The sequence below is a fragment of the Molothrus aeneus genome, chromosome 5 (genome assembly GCF_037042795.1).
Source record: "Molothrus aeneus isolate 106 chromosome 5, BPBGC_Maene_1.0, whole genome shotgun sequence".
Taxonomy (NCBI): Eukaryota; Metazoa; Chordata; class Aves; order Passeriformes; family Icteridae; genus Molothrus; species Molothrus aeneus.
This window is the reverse complement of record NC_089650.1, coordinates 15,267,646-15,291,559: the sequence shown is the minus strand read 5'-3', so window position 1 is coordinate 15,291,559 and position 23,914 is coordinate 15,267,646. Positions and strand designations below refer to the sequence as shown.

The 23,914-nt window shown below is 42.6% G+C and overlaps 1 protein-coding gene across 1 annotated transcript in view; it reads left to right on the top strand.

Moving 5' to 3' along the window:
- Nucleotides 1–23,914, top strand: part of ITPR2 (inositol 1,4,5-trisphosphate receptor type 2) — a 244,615-nt gene that overhangs the window by 192,593 nt on the left and 28,108 nt on the right. Inside the window, exons 46-52 of the mRNA XM_066549543.1 lie at nucleotides 5,437–5,544; nucleotides 7,054–7,246; nucleotides 10,268–10,393; nucleotides 13,616–13,791; nucleotides 15,101–15,265; nucleotides 17,361–17,556; nucleotides 19,624–19,716. Coding sequence (XP_066405640.1) covers nucleotides 5,437–5,544; nucleotides 7,054–7,246; nucleotides 10,268–10,393; nucleotides 13,616–13,791; nucleotides 15,101–15,265; nucleotides 17,361–17,556; nucleotides 19,624–19,716 — 1,057 coding nt within the window. The remainder of the gene's footprint in view (nucleotides 1–5,436; nucleotides 5,545–7,053; nucleotides 7,247–10,267; nucleotides 10,394–13,615; nucleotides 13,792–15,100; nucleotides 15,266–17,360; nucleotides 17,557–19,623; nucleotides 19,717–23,914) is intronic.

Here is a 23,914-nt window from a genome sequence, read left to right as displayed (position 1 = left end):
CCAGGCCTGTGGAGTGGCCTCCCTGCCCTGACAGGCTTGAGGGGCAGGCTGGCACCCCAGAGGGGGAGTGAGGCAAGGGCAGAGAGGGCTCTGTGCAGTGTGACAGCTTACAGGCATGTCCACACCCAGCTCCCTCCCCAAAACAAGCCCCAGTCCCCAGCATACTCCTGGTGCTGCCTGACCCAGTGCCCTCTCCCTGCCAGGAGCGCCCCTGTGCCCCATCACATGCCAGTCTCACTGCTGCCCTGCAGCTGGGAGAAGAACTGAGAGAATTGGAACAAGCATAATAATTATTTCAAGAATTTTGTTTCTACTTTTTTTTTAGATGTTTGTAACGCTTAGTAGTAATACTATAAATGTAAATTGTATCAAGGCACAGGAGCTATTTGTGCTCTTTGTGTCTTTATTTCTGCTTCTCAGCCAGTTATCCAGTGCTTTTTGTACTATTCCATCAACCTTTCCTAGGAAATCACATGTTTGACACTTAGCTTGTGAACTGACTCTTCCTTGAAAAGCCTGATTGCTTGCAGGACACTAAACCTCACTCCTTTAGATCCCTTTCTACCATTCTAGTTATAAAAAGCCACCGCCATGTTTGGCAGTTTTCAAATGCTGGGGAGTGAAATAAATCTCTCAGAATTTGGGGGTCTCCAACCTGGTATATATAGCTTGTATTTCTTGTACTTTATTCTTCTATTTCTTGTCCTTTTGGGGGCTTCAGCAAAGCCTGGTGTAATCAGCAGGAATTTTGACAACCATCTCAGCTGTGTACTGGGTAAGACCTCATGCCTTGGATGAGAACTTGAGAGGCCCCTGCAGTTTACAAGTTACAACCAGGGACTGACACACCCTTATTAAAATATGGAGGGGCTCTGTGTTTTACAGAAATATTGAAAAGGGGAGAAAAACTCTCTTTTCAAGCAATTTTTCCACATGCACACATATATTCACACACTGGTATTTTGGCAAACCAATCTACTATACCACGTCAGTGAGTTAATGACAGGCTGGTGAAATGAGTGTTCACAGCTTTAAATCAGTCTTTTCTTTAGCAGCATTTAAATAACTTCATTTTTGTTCAAGGTAATCTTGACTATAAAACTATAGGCCTGCAGGAAACCCATATATTAATTGCAAAAGCTGGGTCTGCTGTGGTTTTCCACACTGCTAATCATATATGGCATCCCAGATGAGTAGCAGATCTGATTTTATAGTCATGTTGTGTCAGGAGTTTAGACTGAGAATTACTTGTAATTCTGTCATTTATCTCTACTGTTTCTTTATTAATGTCTTCAGCGTTCTTGGTCTGTCCTCAATCTTTCACATTTTGTACTGATACTTTATTACAGTGTTTTCCAAATTTTTTAAGTAAAAATCTTTCAAGATGAACAGCAGTCCTTCCTTGGGAGCTGACTGAAAGCCAAATGATCTTTATTCATATAGCTATTGCCTTACACATCCCCTCTTTGGAAATCACTGTTCCATTATGTGCTATTGCTTCTTGTCCCTACACGCCTTGATGAGCAGTAAAATACAGTGTTGACATTTAAAATATTGTCACTGGCATGGCTGATGTGTGAGTGAGTGAGTGAGTGAGTGAGTGAGTGAGTGAGTGAGTGAGTGAGTGAGTGAGTGAGTTTTTCTCCACAATGGTGATTTTTCTGGGGCTCTTTGCAAATTCCAGCTCTAGTGATGGTTATTTTTTTTTATCAGTTACACTTGCAGTGTGTTTTTGAGGTGCATTTTTGAGCTTTGCTTTGCAAACATAAATGGAACTGTTCTTCTCATTGTAGTTGCTCTCAGCCATGTCCATCCCATGCCATGTCCTCCAGCTGCCCCAAGAGGTTTGTGCAGCACACTGGATATAACACTTTACTGCATCACAGCAGTTAAATATGAAAAAAAAATCTCTCAGAGCTTGCACGGCCTTTACCCGCCACGCACAAACTCTCACCTAGGGTGTATTATAAACTTGGATAAGCTGTCAGTATTTGAGGTTCACAGTTTGTCACTTCATTGTTATTTTCATTGCTGTGTCTTTGATCTCACAAATGCTCTGCCCTGGTCAAGGCATCTGTTGACACAGTCCCCCTGGCCCACGTGGGCCTCTGAGCTCGTTAAGGGGCAAAAGAAGGTTCATGAGAGCAGAGCTTCAGAAAACACCACGGATGCCAAATAACAGCACTCCTAAAGCTGTTCTGTGTCGTACTGTGGGCCTCTGCTTCAGATCTGAGCTCTCTCAGATTGCTGTCCACAACGTTCTTTCATCAGTTGGTCTGTGGCAATACAGAAATATTAGCAGTGGTTATTGTTGTGTCGATGTAGAGGAATCCATCCTGTGTAGAAACTGATTTATGAGCAGAAAATTGATGGGCCCTTTGCCCTGAGCTTACTGTCTGAATGTCTGGAGTACACAGAAGGTAAGTGGACATTGAGAGATTTGGAAGCTGAGAGAAATGAAGTTATGAGTGAAGAAGATACAGCTTTACCAGCTGAAGATTGCTGGTGCCTTTAGGTAGGTTCCCCATCTGAAATGTGCTGCAGCTCCTCCAGCTTGGTCAGAAATCCCCCGTTGTTTCTGATGTGTCTTTTCTGGCAGTTGAGGGGCTGGCACAGAAAATCCTGGCTTGTTCTTCAGGTCACTTTGTCCAGTGGCTGTGCTGGAAAGCCCCAGCTGTGCAGTGCTAGGTTCTGTTCACACATCAGCACGGGACAGTCACAGCCTCAGAAAGCACAGTGCAGATCACCAAATACACACTGTTTTAAAGAGAATGGCTGCTGTTCATGTGAAACCTGATAGCAAAATATGCTCAATCTCAAATCCCCAGCAGGCTCTGAACACTTTGTTCTAGCCAGTCCCATTAGAGCATGAGAGGTTGACATTGTTTTCCCTTCTACTCCATGTAATAAGGGAATTTCTGTTACTGATACTTATCAAGAGAGACTTCTACAGTAAAAGTTATGGACAGTTCAAAGCATATCAGGAAGCAATATCTGGAGTTTTTATATGGTTTACAAATGGCATTTCCAATTCTGAATCTATAGCAGGTCCCTTACTCCAAACTGGCGTAGTTTTAATAAGAAGAACTCTCCGTATGTCCTTGACTTGTCATTTGTTAGAAAACTGAAAATCTTAATGGTTCACATTGGAGAAATAAAGGTCAAGATACAGGCAAAGTTCCTCTGTATTACAGAAGATAATAAAAGGGGAATATATTTGCTCCTGGTTATGCTAATTCATCACTCCAAGCACGGTGCGATTGCATTCTGTCTAGTCAGTGCTCTTCTTCATATCTTAAAGAAGAGATATAGCCAAAGTAAAGGGCACTTGGAGATAGACAGGGAAACTAATTGAGTCACAGAGAGTCTTCTGTTTGAGGAGGGATGGGAAGGATAGGGATTGTTTTAATTTAAAGAAGAGACAAATAAAAGAGAACGTGACAGTAGTGTACAGAATGATGAATGATACAGAGAAGGTGAACTGGGCACTCTTGCTTGCCCTTTTGTAAGTACAGAAGCAGAGGGACATCCAATAAAGCAGAAAGGCAAAAGTAATAACACTGTTGAAAGGGCATTTTTAAACAGTAACTATCTTGTTTCTAATGGCTCATCTTCTTTCTCCATGATTCTAGAGCATGTCTTGAGGGGCATGCAAGGACCTCTAGGAGATGAATTCAAGTTGTCTTGCTAAGCAGTTGTTGGGGTCATGCTGCAAAAGCTGCTGGTTGGATCAGATTATTTGGCTTGTGTGAGGGGGAACAACTTGTCAAATAGTCTTAAAGAACCTTTTTAGTCTCAAAAATAAGTGGAAGTTTAGGTAAAGACATTGATGTGTGTAATGATACTATCCATGCATTTGCTGAATAGGGTAAAAAAGTAACTCTTCAGGACAGAAATCTACTACTGATGGAAGGAATATTCCTCTGCAGTTAACCCCCATGTCATTTCTTTGCTGGTCTCCCTGAATATCTGCTCATGACACTTTTATAAAATGCTGATGTTGTGCCACATTGGCTTGGGCTGTGCGGTCAGGACCAAACAGACTTCTGTCCCCAAGGAAGTTACTGGAAGCACATTTATTCTTCCTGAATATCTCTTTCTGATATTCTCTTACTTTTGCACATTCCATTTTTTATTCATCTTTATTTAATAAGTTTGTATTGAGATCCAGAAGAAAATTTATTTTGATCAGTAGATTCTAGGGAACTTCAATAAATGGACTAAAATTTATATGCACCTCTCTCCTGCCTTTTTGTTAAAAAAAACAAACAAAAAAAAAAAAAAAACAAACCCAAAAAAACCAGAGATAATGAGACATGCAAATTCCAGATGAGAGAGATCATGTGCTGGTTAGATTATTACAGTATCTGTTTGGATCCATTGTTACTTTCAAACTTAATTCCTGTCAGGCTTTTTGTAGCTGTGCAATTATTTTATAATTCCTCAGCAGGCTGTGCTATTTCATGTAGCACAATCCCAGCCCACCTGTGGTGATCATCACTTCAAAGCCCCGGTTCCTATGGTCATTTTGAGTGTGTGCCTGCCTCATTTCTAATGGTCTGTTGTGGTAATGTCAGCTGTGATGCTTCAGCCCTGGATCACATCTCTGAGGTGGCTTTTCTTCTCTTTCCTGCTGCAGTTTTTCCCATCTTAAAACAGGTGAAACACCTCAGCTATTCTGGATGGAATGTACTTGCTATGATGTAGGGAAAATTGAATTTTTAGTAATTTCCTTATGTCTTATAATTAGGTCTTTGTTTCTCACTCATCTACAGGACATCATGAATGCATTTGCCAACACCTTTCTTTTTAAACTTTGTACAGCAATGGAGCATTTAAAACATCTACTACTCAACATATTGCAGATGTGTTTTATCAATCATGTGAAGTGTATAATTTGTAAAAGTTTATAGAAGACACCTATTTGTGTGTATGTATCTATTTGCTGTATATGTAAACTGTACAGTTAAGGATATATTTGCCTGGTGCTACAGTCCAGCTCCCTCAGAAATAGTTACGGCCCTGGAATACCAACCTACAACCTAGTTTAGCCATTTGAAGTCAATGAGAAAAATTAATTGTAAATGTAATTTAGTATTCAGAGGTATGCTAATTTTATGTCCAAACCCCAGTGAAAAGAACCATTCAGTCTAATTTTTTGGCATTTGTCAAAAGCCTTCCAAAAACCATCCAGGCTGCAGACTAAGCTGCCTTTCATAAATCTCAACTGAGGACTTTCTGCTGACTTCTTAAGACTAAATTATTTCTATTGTTCTCGAGTAATTACATTTTTGTTGTTATCTGTGGAAAGAGCCCCACTGGGTTGAGCATGTAAGTATATGGGAATGGGGGGAAGGAGGATTTGTGTTAGTTAAATGGAGATGATAAAGCTGAAAACATAGCAGGACATAAATCAGATTTTTCTTCTTTTTCTAGTTGGCTTGTCACAATAAAACATTGCAACAGATGCTGAAGCCAGGGTCAGATCCAGATGAAGGAGATGAAGCCTTGAGGTTTTATGCCAAACATACGGCACAGATAGAGGTAAAGGATTGCTCTCCAGAAGATGGACTGTGAGACAAGTCTGCATCTTATGTGGGGTGTATCTCCTCTTTTTAAGCTTCCAAACGGTGTGGGTTATTTATGAGGAGAAGGTTGAATAATATGCTTTGGGCTGTGGAAGATAAAGGAATGCACCTGTATTAGAAGTGGCTCCAAACCGTCATTTCACAGTAGGTTTCCTGTGTGTTACCAAACATGTTTTGTTAGGGAAATAATGACTGTGTACAGGAGCTGTGCCATGAAGTCAAGAATTGTCCTGTATAGTACATCACTCAGATAAATAATCATGAGTTTCAAAGCCACTGATTCTGACTGGTCAGATTAAAACTCTGGCTGGAGTACAAAGAGGTTTTGAAGTGGTGTAGACATTCAATATGGCTTTTTTTTTTAAATACCAAGGCTTGGCCTGGTTCTCTATCTTAAACTTTACACCTGCCATGGGTTGGACTTAGATAGAGGTCCACAGAGGTATCCCACCACAGGATGGGTGGAAGATCCATGGCCTTGGTTGTCCAGAGGGCAGCTCAGTGCTTCTCTTAATTTTAATACTTTGGCTGCTGCTGAGATCTCTCTTAGCAATTATCAGCCAGTTTATCTGGGTAGCTTGTAAATTTAGGCATTAAACAAGCACTGTGGTCAACTTTTATATGGCCAATAGCTTCTTCTAGAAAAGCGGAACTCAACCCAGCATTACTGCTATACAAAATAGATAACTGCTTGTCTTGGAAAGCAGTCCTAGACCTGTTTGGTGTTTCAGATATTATCTCCCCTATATTAATGTATCTCATTTGTTTGTTTTGAAATTCAAATAGTGGTGTTTTTTTATTTTCACCAGTGGCTGCACAGAGGCATGGCTGTAGGAGTCTAAAAGGGTTTTCTACCCATTTCTGTATTTTTAGTAATGCAGAGTCAATGATCAGAATGGGGAAGCAATTTTGATGACAATGTGGTGAGATGAAATAAAATCTAGCTCATTCACCAGTAGCTTGGTCGGTGCTGAAATGCAAACAATTCAAAACGTTGGGTTTTGTCAAGTAAAAAGATAAAGACTGACAAGATATGGGTGCTGCCTGGGTGATATTTTTGCATGTTCACCTTTACAATTTATCCCATCACAGAAATAGATTCAAGATGAGAAAAGCATTTTGTAATCAGAGCAGAAAGCCCCTGAACTTCTCCACTTTTTACTGGCTCAGATTTGTTTCAATTTGCTGACAAATTGAAGCATTCTGAATTACAACATTTTTTATATTTGGCAAAGCCTGAACCTAGGTTTTTCTTGAGACTTATATTTGCCACCTTATTCAGGCAGGCTTTTGAAAATAAAAACAGCTTTACTCTGTTTTGGGATTGATAGGTCCAGCTTTATTGTAATGTTCGAATAATTAATGCATTCATTTGTAAATAAAAGGGGAGCTGTGAACAAGAAAAGACATGACAAAATGATTGGATAGTCAGTGACTGTGGCAAAAATGTGCATTTTATTTATAGATTGTTCGCCATGATAGAACAATGGAAAAGATTGTCTTTCCTGTCCCCAATATTTGTGAATTCCTCACTCGGGAATCCAAAAGTCGGGTGTTCAATACAACAGAGAGAGATGAACAAGGGAGCAAAGTCAATGACTTTTTCCAGCAGACTGAGGATCTGTACAACGAGATGAAATGGCAAAAGAAAATTAGAAGTAAGTACTGTAATTTGAAAAAAATTAGCTTCATTATGCTAAAATCTTGCTTTTAAACCTTCAAATATTTGCATTTTAATGATACACTGTTCTCTGTTCAGTCTGACACTACAACAGGCAAAACTGTTCTGGGCTTGAGAGTGTAGGTCTGCTGAGACACTTGCATGCCACCATAAAAAAAGTGTAATGTGGAGCAGTTATTAATGTGTTCAAGATGATGTTTTGGACTCCAAAAGTTAAATTGAGGGATGGAAGAACTGGGTGTAGTTCTACTAGTCTTGATAGTGTTGCACCTAATTAAACCAAGGCCCCTAATATTTAACAAAAACATGTGTAGTTGCATATTTGAGGTTTGCAGATTCCTGAAAGGCCATTAAAAGACTCGTAAATGTCACTCACTTAAAAATGTCTCTCACCAGAACCTCAGCTGCTTTAAATCTGTCCAGCTCCCACGGAGTCAGTCCCCCTCTGCCAGTCCACATCAGCCTGGCATGACTGGGTGACACCCTGGCAGGGTGTCCCAGTTTGCCCATACTGGTGCGTGGCCCATGGTACTGGGGAGGCACGTGTGTGGCCTTGAGCTGCTTGGTCAAGATCACGGGGGAGAGGTCAAAGTAGGGCCACCAAGAGGAGGGGCTGGGAAGCCCCACCAGGTACCCTGAATGGCTTTAGCTCCCTGATGGGCAGTACAGCTGCTGGCCCTTGGCACGAATGGGGCTATTGCCAGTGTGCCTGCATCAGGAGGCTCCTGCCAGCTCAGCCACTGTCAACTCTGCCCTTGGCTTTTGGAGCAGAAGGTTGTATTTTATATATCATAGAATCACAGAATGGTTTGGGTTGGGAGGGACCTTAAAGATCACACAGTTCCACCCCCCCTGCCATGGGCAGGGACATCTTCCACTATCCCATGTTCCTCTAAGCCCCATCCAGCCTGGCCTTGGACACTGCCAGGGATGGGGCAGCCACAGCTTCTCTTGGCAACTTGTGCCAGTGTTGCCTCAGCAACCTCACAGGGAACAATTTCTTACTAATATCCAATCTAAACCTACCCTTAGTTTGAAGCCATTCCCCCTTGTCCTGTCACTCCAGGCCCTTCTAAAGAGTCTCTCTCCATCTTCCCTGAAGGCTCCCTTCAGGCACTGGAATGCTGCAATGAGGTCACCCCAAAGCCTTCTCTTTTCCAGGCTGAACATACATAAAAATGGCTTAAAGTGATCCCTTCATTCACTGCTAAAATGCAAATGCTCTTGCAGTGTCACACATCATCTGCTCACAGCAACTGATCAGGAAGGAAGGAAGGAATAGGGTCTAGAGCAGCAGGATAGTACGAGCAATGTGGGAGCATCCTGAATGTGATGGATACATGGATGTTATTGCAATTTCTTATATTGTCAATTCTCAGGCTTTAATTTTCAGCAGCAGCAAGTCTTCAGCGTAAACCCCATCAACCCAAATCTGCTTCTCTTGGTTGCACCCTAAAAACGTACTAGTGACAAACTGACCAGAATAGAAGTTGAGAAATACATGATTCCAGAATCTGCAGAATATTTGGGAATAAAAGTCATTGCATTGTAGAAAAATTACTTCAGTAAAAAAATCATATCTGGGGGTTTTGCATTAGAAACACAAATAGAAGAGCCAACCCAACAATTAGATAGACCAGACCTGCCTAATGCTATGAACAAATAAAATGGGTTGATTTTTATTCAGAGCAGAAATGTCTCAATTCCCTTCATCAGTGGAATAACCCACAAGTCTCCATGATGGGGTTTTTTTATTATTTGAAAAGATAATTCAGGTTTAAGGTGGGTTCATTCTTTAGCCAAGTGTCTGTTAGCATGAAGTCTGTGCTGCTTAAATTGACAGGAGCCATTTTTGCAGTGGCTCCAAATGCTTAAATCTCAGCAGTCAGCAGCACAAGGTTATCACAGTGAAATCTGAATATTTACCTAATTGCTATTAAAGACTATTTGGCCTAAAGCCTGAGGCAGCCATATGCACTTGAGGGAATCTGCTGTTTCTAAAAACTTCACTGGGTGCTCTGCATACTTGTAGGAAGTTCTCAGTACTCTAAAATCTAGTTAACAGGGATGTATCAGGTGTGAAACCTCTCTGACCAGAGATGTTTCTACACTATTGCACATAGGATCTTGTTTCAAATGTTTATTTAAACGTATTTTAGTGCGTTAATATATATTAAGTGCTTGCCTGAGTTTTAGCACACTGATCTTGTTCCTGACCTTCTTGCTGAACCATGTATATGGCTCTGGACCCACATTCAACCCTGTTTTGCCCCTTTTTAGTCTTTTATAGTGAGGCTGTAGGATCTTTGGGATATAACAACTATTTCTGTGTGTTTGTACAACAGTTCACATACGGAGATCATGGCTTGTTTGAGTCCTTTTAAGCAGGAGTACAGAGCTGTTTGTCAGCAGGTGACCATGGGCTTCTGAGCATCACACAGGATATAGTCAGCTTTTCTAGAAACAAAACCCAGGCAGACCAAATTTTGCCTGCTTCCCAAGCAGATCAAAATGCTTTTAGTTTGAAAGAGGTGGGGAAAACGCTGCAGTTCTGAAACCATGCCTATTCCATGGTTCTTTGCCTATGTCATTGGTGTACTTGGTCCAAATAGGTCATCTGGATGATACATTCTGGGTGTTCTGGTTGACTGGCATTCAGAGTGCTAAAATCTATTTGTTTGCTTGGTTTTATGACCCCATGCACAGAAGCTGCAGATTCAGATGCAACCGAAAAGACTCCCTTGCTAAATATCCAGGCCTAAAATCTTACCAGAGGCAAAACTCCAGTATATATAAACTGTATTGTGATCTTTGGATTAAAAGCTCTGCTTGAAACTTTGTTTTATGACAAACCTATGTTTAATATTTGTCTATTTTAGTTTATTTTAAAGATCTGCATATTTTCTATATTAATCTGTATTTAATTCCCTTGGGGCCATTGGTGATTGAGTTTCTGCTTGCTTTCAGCTTACTGATTGCTGCTTTTCTCCCTTTCTAGATAATCCAGCCCTCTTTTGGTTCTCCAGACACATCTCTCTCTGGGGAAGCATTTCCTTCAACCTTGCTGTATTCATCAATTTAGCAGTTGCTCTGTTCTACCCTTTTGGAGACGATGGAGATGAAGGCAAGTAGAGTTTGGTTTTATTTTTTGTTCTAATTTTAGATGCTTTCATTTCTAAGGTAACAAATAAAGCTGCATTTTCAGGTGCAGTCATATCTGGAAGCCATTTAGTGCCTCCTAAGTAGGTGCCAGATGTTGTCTGAAATGTGGTGGTTGATCTGTGTGTCACGTGGCCCACACAATGCAGAGCAGAATGGACAAAGCATAAGCTGGAGATTATCTAGATGATCTCAGCTAATTTTTTTATATTGCCATATTGCAGTGTCCTACTGCACACATTTAGCTGCAGCTTCTGAACTGAAGGAGGATTCCCTGGCAGCAGGGGGATAGAGATTCCTTAAGGCTGACCAAATTGAATGACTTGCAGTCTTGAAAACATATGGAAGAGAATTATTTGAAAACAAGCTTGTTGGCTTTTGACTGTATTGTTTATTGGGATAAAAGGGCATAACTTTTGCAGAGGAGAAATGCATTATGTAAAAATACTCTTAAAACTTATGATTCGGTCTCTGCTTCATCCCATGTCACAGGAAATACTTAATGAAGTTTTTTATTTGCTATAAATGCAGCAGACTAGCAGGAGGCCTCTTTGAAGCCCAAACAAGCTTAATTGGGATAAAAGACACTAAATACTTTAGAATACTGGTAATGGGAGCAGAGCCATTCACCTCTGGGCCTTTGATTTGTGGCCAGTCAGTAATGTGACTGAAAGTCACCTCTGTCTGATGGCATGTGAACTGGGCTGGTGGAAGCAGTCCAGCTTCTAGTAGATACATGTGCTTTTCACAAACACCACAGCTGGCACCAGCAAACATTCCTGCTGGCTGGTGGAACAGAAAGGCAGCAGATTAAAATATATTGGCACGGGGACCATGCTGCCCTGGCAGCCCACAGGGTGGTCTCTGCAGGTCACAGCTCAGGCAGCTCCACAGCCTTGGGGAGTGAGACAGAGTTTGCAGGGCTGTGCCCTGGAGAAGGGAAGCATCTTGTGCTTTGTAAACTGGGGAGTCACTCAGAGCACGTTAGAGCCCACCGAGGATGAGAGGAGAAATAAAGGGTTAAAAATAAACCTTTTAAGCTACTAAATTTTAGCTAATCTATACTCATGGAAATCCTCTAGTCTGCAATCAGTAGGTATTAATACTTATTCTGAACTGCAGATTTATATGGCATTAGTTTAAGTGGCCCCAGTAATCCAGTGACAGCTCATTTCAGGATTCCAGCTCCTGGTGCTTGTAAAGCCAAAGTGACTCCTGAGCAATAAGGAATAGGTGTGGCCAAATCAGATTAGCAGGTCATGAGGCAGTTCCTTACTTCCAGCCTCCCTCTCCACCAAAGCTTCATCCAGCAGCTGGAGTTCGTCTCCCATTTTTCCCCTTCACCCTGTGTAAATCCACCTCTGTTCACCTGTCTGAGGTGCCTGGGCTGATCTAATCATCCCAAAATGCTGCCTTTTAGTAGGTACTTGCAGTTCTTATGTAATAGGACATAGGCAAATCTGCTCCAGCTGAAGACTGCTCCTGAAGGGAGCCTAAAAGAAAGAAAGGAGACAAGAGCACGTGGTGACAGGACAAGGGAGAATGGTGTCAAGCTGACAGAGAGCAGGTTTAGTTTAGATATTAGAAAAAAACTCTTCCCCGTGAGGGTTCTGAGGCACTGGCACAGGTTGCCCAGAGAAGCTGTGGCTGCCCCATCCCTGGCAGTGTCCAAGATCAGGTTGGATGGGGCTTGGAGCAACCTGGGATAGTGGAAGGTGTCCCTGTCCATGGCAGGGAGAATGGAAATTGATGATCTCTGATGGTCCCTTCCAACCCAAACCATGATTCTGTGAAGACTCCTTGCCTCTGCAAGGAGTGGGTGCCTGTCTGCACATGGTGCTGGTGTGGGTCCTGCAATGTGAAATTGCTGGACCTGCAGTAGGGAAGAAGGAAAACTGGTTTGTGAAAGAACCACAGAGAACTTTGGCCTTGTCTTTCAGATGGGCTTGAAAGTAATTTTTTTTAGGATCCATTAAAAGTTTCCAAATCTTGTTGGCAAAGAAGTTCTCTGATAGAGCTGACCTTGAACCTCCCACCAGGGATAGAAACACTCCTGAACTTTGGAAAAGTTCGGATGCCATCTCAATGTTAAGGCTAGGGCCTCGTCTCATTGTTTTCTAATCCCAGTGATGCTGCTCAGCTGTGTATCTGTTGCCAAAGAGATTCCTATTGTGAGTCTAGCTAAATTTTCTATTCCCTTCTCCCCCGTCACTGACCTCTCAGTTCATCCCATAACAATAGAAGTCAGTGTACAAGTGTGCCAGTGCCCTGAGATCTGAATGTGCTTTTTATATTCTAGCAGCATGGTGTGTTTCCAGAGCTTTAAGCAGAGGGGAGAGGGAAAACAGGGGCATCGCTCAAAGCTCAGGGAGCGCCTGGAGCCAGCATCTTGCAGAGCATCAGGGACTGGCAGTGCAGGCGGCGAGAGCCGGGCCCCGCTGCGTGCCCGGAGCCGAGCGCGGGCTGAGCGCTGCGGGCTCTGCCCGGGCCGATCCCGCCGTGCCCGGCCCTGCCCGGGCCCATCCCGCCGTGCCCGGCCCTGCCCGAGCCCATCCCGAGCCCATCCCGCCGTGCCCGGGCCCATCCCGCCGTGCCCGGCCCTGCCCGGGCCCATGCCGCCGTGCCCGGCCCTGCCCGGGCCCATGCCGCCGTGCCCGGCCCTGCCCGGGCCCATCCCGCCGTGCCCAGCGCTCCGCTGCCCTGCAGAGGCGGAGGCTCCCGCGGAACCGCCGCGGCCCTTCGGGAGGTCGCTGCTTTTTCGGGAGCCGCGGCTGGAAACGTGGCGCTGCAGCGCGCTGCCACTTGCTGTGCTGCCCCCAGGACCGGCTATTTCTGTAGCTGAGCAATCATGGAATCAGACCGGAGGGGCCCTAATGATCCCTGCAGAAGGGAGCTGATTAGTGGCTTGCTCCAGGAGAAGGGTAAACTGTTCCATCTCTGAGCACTCCCTGGATTTTAATGGAATTTCATTAGCTGCTCGTATTATTACCTGTGCGAAAAGCAACAATACTCTGAGAATAATAGCTCCTGCTGCAATTAGGACAAGCCATGGTCAGCAGTTGTGATGCATGAATCACGCTTTTGTTAGCTCTGCTGGCAAAGGAATTGATCTTTTGGATCCGTTTCTTGGTGAAAAATGGAGTCTCCAAAGATGCCTTTCTCAAATCTCCCTTTCTCCTCTGCACAGGCACGCTCTCACCGTTGTTTTCCGTGCTCCTCTGGATAGCAGTGGCGTTTTGCACAGCAATGCTGTTTTTCATCTCCAAGCCTGTAGGCATTCGACCCTTTTTGGTGTCTGTTATTCTCAGGTCAATATATACTATAGGGCTTGGTCCTACCTTGATACTCCTTGGTGCTGCTAATGTAAGTACTTCAAAAGCAACCAGAATTTCCTTTTCAGCAGAAGGAAAGATATTAAGGCTCTCCTATATAAAAATCTCATTTGATTAGAGCTGTGCAAAAACTTATTTTTCTGGTTCATTGTTTAAGCCAAAAAAATAAATAATTTCCAGTCATCCTGGAACAGCAGTGTCAGCGAAGTGGGAAACTAAGAAAAAAGATGATTTAGTTTTGTGCATATGCAAATATTTTAAAAACAAAACCAACGTGAAATTTAAAGAAATATTGCTGCATAAAGGCAATAAAATCTACAGTTTCTCATGTTAAAAGAATAGTTTGCTCTACCAATACTCTCAGGACTATTGACACAAATACGTGAAATGTTTCTGAGACCTTAAATGTATTTTCAGGAAGAAGTTTTCAAAATTAAAAATTCTCTCAGCCCTTTGCCAGATCTCTTAACTTAGCCATGAATAAGTCTGCATGCTTACTGAGCTTGGTAAGACACACAGTCATGCTCACAAGTCATCTATTTAAATTTCTGCCTGACTGCTACAGCTCTAATTCACCCCAGCACGAAGTATTGGGCTGTTTGCCACCAGTTCTGTATGTGAGAATTTCACATACTGAAAAATACCCAGACATATAGTCAAAGATAAAGGCAAGTAAGCAGCACTTGCCCATGTCAAATTTGGTAGCAAAGGAGTCGTGTTGAGTCCTCATTCCTTGTCCTGGACTGCCAGAGAGATGAGGTGAGACCCTTTCCTGTTCACTGCTGCACTGCTGCTCATGTGCAGGCAAAGCTTGGGAGCCATGGAGAATCTGATGCTGTTGTTTAAATGCTATACTTCAAAAATGTCCTCAGTTCTGAGGGGTTTTTTTAGATATTTGAAATTGAAGAACATGATCTGAAGGAAATAGATGTCACACACCCCCACACACACACACGTTCTGTTGTGTTACTGTTGTTCTCTTGTAGTAACATACCTAGCTGCTCTAACATAGTTTCGGGTCTAAACTCAACATTATTGGGAGTTCACTCCCCAGCTGGATTTTAATGCCTTGTGACATTAACCCTGCCCACCTATTCACTAATGTTATAGGAATAAATCACAATGTGATGAGGCACAGTGCAGTGTTGGAGAGGTGATGTACTTCCACTCACCCTCACGGGCTCATTCCCAGCATGCTGTCAGAGCTGGATTTCCCTCACCTCACTCCAGCTATCTAAAGATTGTGCATTTAGTCAAACCAACCTATCTAGACAGCAGCCCAAACAATAAATACCAGGATTTTTCTGAGGCATAAACCTAGCCTTTGTTCCCCCTCACAGCTCTGTAACAAAATCGTGTTCCTGGTGAGTTTTGTTGGGAACCGTGGGACCTTCACCCGTGGCTACAGAGCGGTCATCATGGACATGGCTTTTCTCTACCACGTGGCTTATGTCCTGGTCTGCATGCTGGGCCTCTGCGTGCACGAGTTCTTCTACAGCTTCCTGGTAAGTACGTGCTGCTGTGGAGGGGAAAACTTTGCAAAAATAGAAAATACCGTTACCCTGCAGCTGTCTTCAATTTCTTCCTGACAATCAAGCCAAATCATGTGTATTTTTAGCATGCCGTTGTGTTGCTGCCCCTTAGGAGCTGCTGTTTTTATTAGAACCTGTTTCTGTTAGGACTTATTTTATCTGTTTTAGAGCTGAAAGTTTGCTCCATTCTTCTCAGACAATCATCACCCAGCCCACTCCTTTTTCTCAGCTTTCTCCATATTCTGTGTCCAACGTTCCTGTGCCTTCTGTCAGTCCTAACATTTCAGGAGCACTTGTCCAGGGGTGGGTGCATCATACCTGTACCAAAGGATCCCATTCCTCATCCCCAGTATATTTTAACAAATTTCTTGGGAAATGGGGATGGCATGCCTTTGGTATAGCAGGAAGATTCATCACTTGAAATGTATCCCACTTCATTTTCTTTTGTTGCCATTATCCAGATGGAATGCCTTTTAATAACGTGGTACAGGTGCAGTGAAAATGAATCACACAAAATTATGCTAAACTCCACTAACTGCTCCCTTCATGCTGAAGAGCAGTAAAATGTGTTTCACTGCTTGTTTGCTAATCCTTTTGCTCTATAGTGGAACATGTGAAACTTGTAGGGACACTGACTAAATTGTGGTCATTACCTTTCCTGTTGTGTTTTTTTCTCAGCTTCCTGAATAGTGATGAACTCCCAGCATTTTAAAGATGTGTTAAGCACACTAAAATTTTCAGGAGTTCAGTGCTAACTCAGTTAGAGTTCCTGTTGAAGTCAGACTTTCCAGATTTTGACACTAAAGTCTGCTTCAAAGTTTGGGAAGATTTCTAAGGAGATGAGATTGTGGCTGTAGGTGCAGAACCCTCTTGAAATGGATGTAACTCTCCAATTTACAAAATGCACAAATTATTTGCTGTTCTTTCAATGAGTTAGGTGATCTGTGTCTTAAAATACTTTGCAAAGTGTCAAGCAGCTTAAGAAACATTTTACTGTACTGTACATGTACTTACTTTTTTTCAGTGACTGCTATTGACCAATGTCCATGATTCATGGACTTTATTCACATACTCAGGTTGCTTCCAGGTGTTTACTTAGTAGTGGATGTAGTCTAAACTCTAATATTTGTTCATAACTGTCTCCCCTCTTTCTTTATTATTAATCCTTTTACAAGGCTGTCTATTTCAGATCTTATAAATTGCGGCTAATAACAGAAGAAGTTCTGTTGAGCATTTTGATAAATCACAGTGTGTCTCTTTATATCTGTAATCTGAGTGTTTTGAAGTAGAAATACATGCCTTATAGGTAAGGTCCAAAGCACTATAGAACATCAAGAAAATTGTAGGAGAAAAAAAAGTTAAAGTTTCTTGTAAAGCTCCTGTCACGTTTAATTGCTGGTTTAGACTTTTGACATTTAAAGCAATATTATCTTAATATATAGTTTTCTTTAAAGTTAAATACCAGGAAACCATATAGTGCAGGGTAGAGAAGAACAGAAGTTTCTAGTCTCATACAAACAGTGACATGAATTTAACTTTGTCCTAAAAAGAGGTGGCCCCAATCCTTGAACATGTGACATTTACATGGTGTCATGAGCTCAAAGCAAGTTTACAAATATTTAATCACTTATATGTATGAGTGTATTTTTGAGTGGCAGCCTGTGCATGTTTGTCAGATTGTGCATTTAGAGATAACATGAAATATTACTTTGTAGATATAGATCCATAGTGTGAAGACACTGTTTAAATTTTAATCTAGCCAGGTTTTAAACATGGGGAAACAGCAGATCTTGATGGTAAGTGTTGTCCATCTCTGAATCAGGCTCAAATATATTTTGTGGATTTTGCTATAATTAATTTTAAGATGTAAAGTTCTGTGCTAGATTTCCTCCTCCATAAGCATGACCAGCTCCCACTGAGATCAATGTGAGTTTATGAAGCTGAGAATGTAGAATGCATGTTCTGCATGGCTCGATGCATGTTTCAATAGTTCAAATTGTTTTCCTATGTAGCATCTATATTTTGCCTCATTTGTATTCATTTTTCCTCTACTCTCTGCCTTCCCCAGCTGTTTGATCTGGTGTACAGGGAGGAGACATTGCTAAATGTGATAAAAAGTGTTACCCGGAATGGCCGTTCAATTATCCTCACTGCAGTGCTTGCTCTCATCCTGGTTTATCTCTTCTCCATCATTGGCTTCCTCTTCCTGAAAGATGACTTTATCATGGAGGTTGACAGGTTGAAAATCAGGACCCCTGCTGCAGGTATTGTTTTTATATTAAAATTTGCTTCCGACGTATCCCTTTTTCTATCTGCCTAGCCTAACTTTTCATCTAAGGACATCAAATTTCTTTATTTGTGCCTGCATGAGAGCAGAAGTGATTCCATATACCTTAGAACTCAATTAAGTCTCTGTGTAAAATTTAATGTGTATAGGGTTGTTTTAGTCTGGGCTTATTTGTTGAAATGCTAAAATCTAACACATTTGATTTATTATGTTTGCTTCACAAACTCGTGATAACGTTAAAAAAAAAAAATCTGTATTTCCTAAATATCTTCCTAAGTGAAAAGCAGCTCCAAGTGGATTGTATTGGTTCTCATCCCACATTAAAAGCAGCTCATAGTAATTTCTGTGTACTATATGAGGCACGTGATCTTAACATCATTAGCTTTATTAATTTCATTGCTTTTTAAGCTTCATCCAGCAGAAATTTATTACAGAATTCACATTTCTACTGATAGGAGCATCTTTTAAATTCAGTGTGCATTTCATGGTCATCATCCTTAGTGTATAACCCTGGCTTCAGTAAAGTCATTGGGAGGTTTGGAACCAGTTTTAAAAAGGCCAGGATTTCAGCTTTCTGGAATGAGAGAGTTTAGCAAAGTGAACAGAGAGTTACAAACTTGCTTTGCTAGAAAAGAGCCAGGTCTGGTCTGTTGAGGGCTTTGTGTGTGCTGCCAGCAGCCTGCTGGGACATGGGCAGGGGAGTAACAACTGGCTGCAGAGAAATACTTGAGAATAGCTGCTGATTAAATTCCTCGAGGCATGATTTTCCCAAATGCTGAGCTCTTCAGACCTGTACACAAGCACAGAACCGGTGGAACCCAGCTGGGGCTGTGTGCATTCAGTGTTTGCCAGTCTTTCCCTGAAGTTGTTTTTTCAGGATTTAAAGCTCACAAACAAGGCAAAGGTCATTCAAGACTCATGGGCCTGGCGTACTTCTGTAGCTGGTTCAAAACCATATAAAGAAAAAAGGAACCTGACAGATTTCTTTAACATACTGTGATTTTTTAAAATTTTTTTTATTTTTTCTGCCACTGATCATCCATTAGGGGCTAAATTGGCTTATATTTGACTTACCATTCATTTTTGGGACAGAACTTAAGGTATGAAGTTTCATTTTGAAAGGTAGTTGTGACCATCTGGTCTGATCCAGGGCAGCAGCTCCTGTGTGTTTGTGTTGCTTCTGTTGAGTTCTTGGCAGATTTTTGTGGTGTGGGTATGTTCTTGCTGGCTTCATACATTGCCATTTCTGATCAAAAACTCATCAAGAAAATATGCTGACTGCATGTTGATGGAACATTATGCTTCCCAGGACAAGTGCTTTAAATTTTTTCTTTATAAAGTAGCAGAAAGAGTAAGTCAGAGTGCATGTTTTCTGCATTACACATACTGTCTTAAGCTGTTATTTTGTTGTATAGTTTTGCCTTCATTTTTTTCTCCTTAAACCTTTTTGTATCTCTAATTTGAAATGCAGAAAATTGTTGAAGGTGCACAAGAGAAAATTGGTTTGATAAAATCAAGCTGATGTACACATTTACCACTTTGGGAATGTTAAATTAGTGTTTTACACAAACCCATACATATTTACAAATGAGTACCAAACTGTGTTATAATCCTTGAAAACCCTTAAATATTCTACATTCAGGATAACTGAATGTCAGCTCGGTGTCCTTCTTGTCAGCTTTTGTGAATAATTTATCTAATGGTTTTTAAAACTGACATTATTTTCATATCTGACAGTTGTTTCTTGCTTTGAATATATTTTGTGCTCACCAGAAGCAGCCGCATTTGATGTAGATTCATTAATTTCAGGAGATGAAATGGGAATAGCTGTGATATACAGTAAATATAAAACTATGTTTTTGTTCATTATGATTGCTTTGAGCTGTTGAGGCAGAATCTTTCATGGAGGGAGGAATTGCTGGTGTAATTTGTTCTCTTTTTCTTCTTAACTCTCCAACCCAGTGCTTCACTCCTTGGAAATAATGATCTAAAACTTAACATCAATGTAGTCTGTCTTTTTGTCAACATCCTGCTTTTTCCACAGGTATTGGTGAAGTTCCCACTACAACCCTGACATCAATGATGGGAGCCTGTGCAAAGGAGAACTGTTCCACGAGCATCCCAGCTCTTAACCCAGGTTAGTACAGAACCTCCCTCAGACCAATGATCACTTAGAGCCAAGGAACCCCTGGAAATGTTCAAGGCCAGGTTGGATGGGGCTTGGAGCAGCCTGGGATAGTGGAAGGTGCCCCACCCATGGCAGAGGGTTGGAATGATATGATCTTTGAGGTCCCTTCCAACCCAGACCTGAGGTTCTGTGATTCTCTGATCTGTGTGTTGCTGTTTCAGGGACTTCTGCTGGTGTGAGAAGTGACAATGACTCTTGTGAGTCAGAAGTGCTCAAGTTCTGCAAGGCTTGGAGCTTAGTTGGCAGCTTTGCTGTTAATGGAAGTGCTTCCCACACCTGATTTCCAAATGCACTGGCATTAATTTTGTTATTAAAAGAGCTTGCTGAATCATTATGCTTGAATGTACAGGTTGCTTCTTGCCAAGTGACTTAGCAGAGAGAAGCAGCTTGCTGCTTGTCTGCAGCATCCTCACCTGCACACACTGAGCCACTGGTAGATCAGTTAGGGCCACAGAAATTCATTTTCATGGCATAGCATATCTGTCAGCAAGCTTCTGTGTATTTTTTCTATATGTATCTGGGCCAAGGCTGTATTTGTAGCCAGAAGACCTGAGAACCCACATCCGGGCCCACATGTCTGTCTGTCTGTCCCCCTCTTTGCATGGGGCACAGCCTAGTTGAGTGGCTGGTGTTTCAGTGCAGGGCTTGTTTGGTTTGATGTGTTGTGGCCTTTGCAGTGGAGGTGTGTGCACAGTGAATGGTCTTCAGGCTCAAAGTATTTACTGCCACAGTTGCCTGTGGCTGCTGGGGGCTGAAAGTGAGGACATAAACTGTCCCTTACTGTGTGCCAGTGTTGTTTCATAAGCTTTATTCTTCCACTAATTTTTGAGTTTTTAGGATCAAAGCCTTCAGGGAGAGGGCTATAAAAGCGGGCTTTTTCTCCCCAGCTGGTGTGTAAACAGGCCTCATAAAGAACATGGGAAGCTGTCTGGCTAGATAGAGAAAACAGTCTAAGAGCTATTGGCAAAGCTGCTGCATTCAAAGAGTAATCAATCAGTCAAAAAGATGCAGTATGGCTTTTGCCAAGCTCTTTAAATGATAGAAATCTCACATTTCTCATTGTTTGGGTACTGCTCCTTTAAAATCAATCCATAATGAAGAAGGGCTGACAAAACATCTAAGTGCACTCTTACTTAATCTTGAAGAGATTTTATTTATCCCGTACCATTAAAACCCACCAACGTTCAGCAAGAGCGGTTTTGTTCACCTTAGCCACCTGGTCAAAAGAATCTTTCTACTTTCTGTCTTTTCCTGGGACAGATTTCCTCTCTGGCAAAAGTGTGAGCGTGGTGGAATGCAAAGGCATGAGATCACCATCCCTGGAAGTGTTCAAAAGCTGTGGGGATGGGGAACTTGGGATGTGGTTTAGTGGAGGACATGGCATGGTTGGGTGAGTGGTTGGACTCAGTCTCAGAGGTCTCTTCCAGCTTTAATGGTGCTATGATTCTGTGAGATTTGGGGAGTTTCATATTGCAGCACCAGAGAAGTCCACAGCTGTGTGTGGGAGAGAGAAAATGTTTTCAGTGGCATCTCAGGTCCTGAGTGAGACAGGAATTACATTGCTTTTGAGATCAGATCACTGCTGATCTTTGCTTCTGATGGCACTCTGCTTCTTCCTTGGGTTTCAGTGGTGGAGCCTGTGCTCAGTCATTGCTCTTACTGGTGAGGGAGCTCCCTGGGGAGGCAGTGTGCTGTGCTCCCCTCTCTGCAGCCTGCTGCTCACTGCTGCTCTGGGCTGTCAGCATGAAAAAACTTCATCTCATCTGCCTTGGAGTGTCTCTCTCTCCACTCCAAAGACATTTCCATAGCACTTCAGTCTGTGCCTGGTGAAGTCCCTGATCACTTACAGGAACTTCACATCCTACAGTACATACCTCCTCCTGTAGCCCATGAAGACATGTGCTAGGAAGGTGCACAGACACCTGTTTGTAAAATGGGACATTTCCAAAGAGCCATGCCACTGCCAGGCCTGGTCCTGCTCTGTGCAAGTTCTGCTGGGTCCATGTGGGCACAGGTGTGTCTCACCTGATGTGCTTGTGTGGCCCAGGTAGCTGTGGGCCATCAGATGAGGATTTTTTAAGTAATTCTCCCTGTTATTCCTCCCCCTCCCTATTATCCCTCCCCCTGCCCACATTGTGATGTGGTCTTAGCCCTTAACCTGTTTTGCCTGTGAATTAAATTTAATCAGAAGACAGCCTGCCTAATGCTGTCCAGACTCTCACAAGCCACTTTCCAGGGTGGAACTGCTTGCAAATAACCCCCCCTGAACCTCAATTAATGTTAATATTGGGTCCTTAACAACAGTGCACTCTACAGATCCACTCCTTTCTTTCAAGTCTGGGCATTGCTGATGCCTAGAGGGCTCTGAGCCTGCACTGTGAATGCTGTTGGGCATTGAGAACAGACAGCTGAGGCAGAACATGTGCCTGTAGGGTTGCCTGGCTGCCAGCTTGAAGGCAGCTCCACATCTGGGAGTGGAATAGAACAGCAAAAATGATGTCTGTACACTCCCCACAGCCTACATTGCAACTCTGGGCTGTCTGGTTCTCTGGCAAAGATCTTGCAACCTGAGAAAGATCTTTAGTTTCTGGGAGCTTTTCTGGCTGGGATGCTGATGTTCTGTGTTGCAAGATGTGCAAGGTGATGTATCTTTTTCTCTGAAGCCTGGCTTGCTCTGAATTAGCATCTCAGTGGACAGGGAGAGTTGGGTGTTAGGGCTGCTGGTAGATAATTCCCTCTTCAATTCTCAGCCCCGGATTAATCCTCTCTGTTCACCAGAATCTGATCATCTGCTGCTCCCAGCACCTGAATCTGGTCTTGTGAACAGAGAAAATATTGTAGTTGCCTAAAACAAATAGAAGCCGTGGCTTTTTGAAGGCTTTTTATTTATTTTGTGGATGGTCTCCTTCTCAAGCAAAAAAAAAAAAAAGATGGAGTATTGTTTGAAAAGAGGGAATAGTAGCAGGATACAACAGCAAAGATTAGTTGGTATGAATAACATCACTGTGCTAGTAAGAAAAATCTAGGTATGACAGGATAAAAAAGGTTTCTTGTTTCAATCCTTTCAGTTTCAATATTTAGGCAGTTATTTTTAAATCCAGGATTATTTGTGGGAGTAGTGTCTGTAATGACCATATAGTTTAACAGGGAAGTCTGTCCTGATGTCTGCTTTTGCTTTTCTTTTTGCTCAAAGCTCCTTCAGTAGGGAGTTGTTTCTCATTTAATTCGCCTGTGGAGCAGAAGCAGTGGTGGCAAGAGCAGCAGACACCAGTGCTGTCCTGCCCATCCCAGCCAGGATACATGCGCCACAGTCTGGGAGCCCAAATCCAAAATTAAATTTAAATCCAAATTACTTGTCTGCAATGTGAGTGCTTGCAGTCAATTCAATTTATCAGAGTCTATCTCAGTGGCCCAGATGTAGTGGTTTGGGGCTGTTAAATATGTGTATCAGTCAGCTCTCCCAGCAGGGTGTTGTTATTTATTAAACTCTGTTACAATGAGTGCACGGAGCACAGCGAGAGTGAATCGCTGCCTCCCCCCCAAGCGAGCGTGTCCCTGAAGAGGAAGGAAGGCAGGAGGAATGCAGTCACAGCCCTGGCCCTTCAGCCCAAGCCAGCAGCACACAGGGAACAGCTCAAGCAGGGCTCTTCAAAGGGAGGCTGTGGAAGCAGTGAATATGTGGTGGGAGGGACTCTGGCCAAGGTGGACCAAGTCCCCCTGGGGTTTGGTGTTCCAGCCCAGCTCCTCTGCACGTTCAAGTATCTCCTGTACAATAGTACCCTCTGTGGCTCGGCCAAAACCGCACAGCAGCTCTGCAGCGCAGATAAGAACAGAATCCAAATTTTCAGGCTGAGGCCATGGAGAGCCTTTCATTTAATGTCTGTCAGACCTGTGCTTGGGCACGTGCACTGGTGGAAAGATCACGGACAGACGGACTCGAACAAAAGCCTCTCCTTAATAGTTTGAAATGCTAACATGACTTGGCTTCTACATGAGTAGGTAGAGGAATGATTTCACAGGAAGACAATCCTTTTACAAATGTGCTTCTAATTCTCTGTTTATATTGCTGCTTGTCTATGCTGCATTTTTAGGGGGCCCACTGGAAAAGCAGTGGGAGGACTGCAAGGAGAAGGGGTGCTCCCATGAG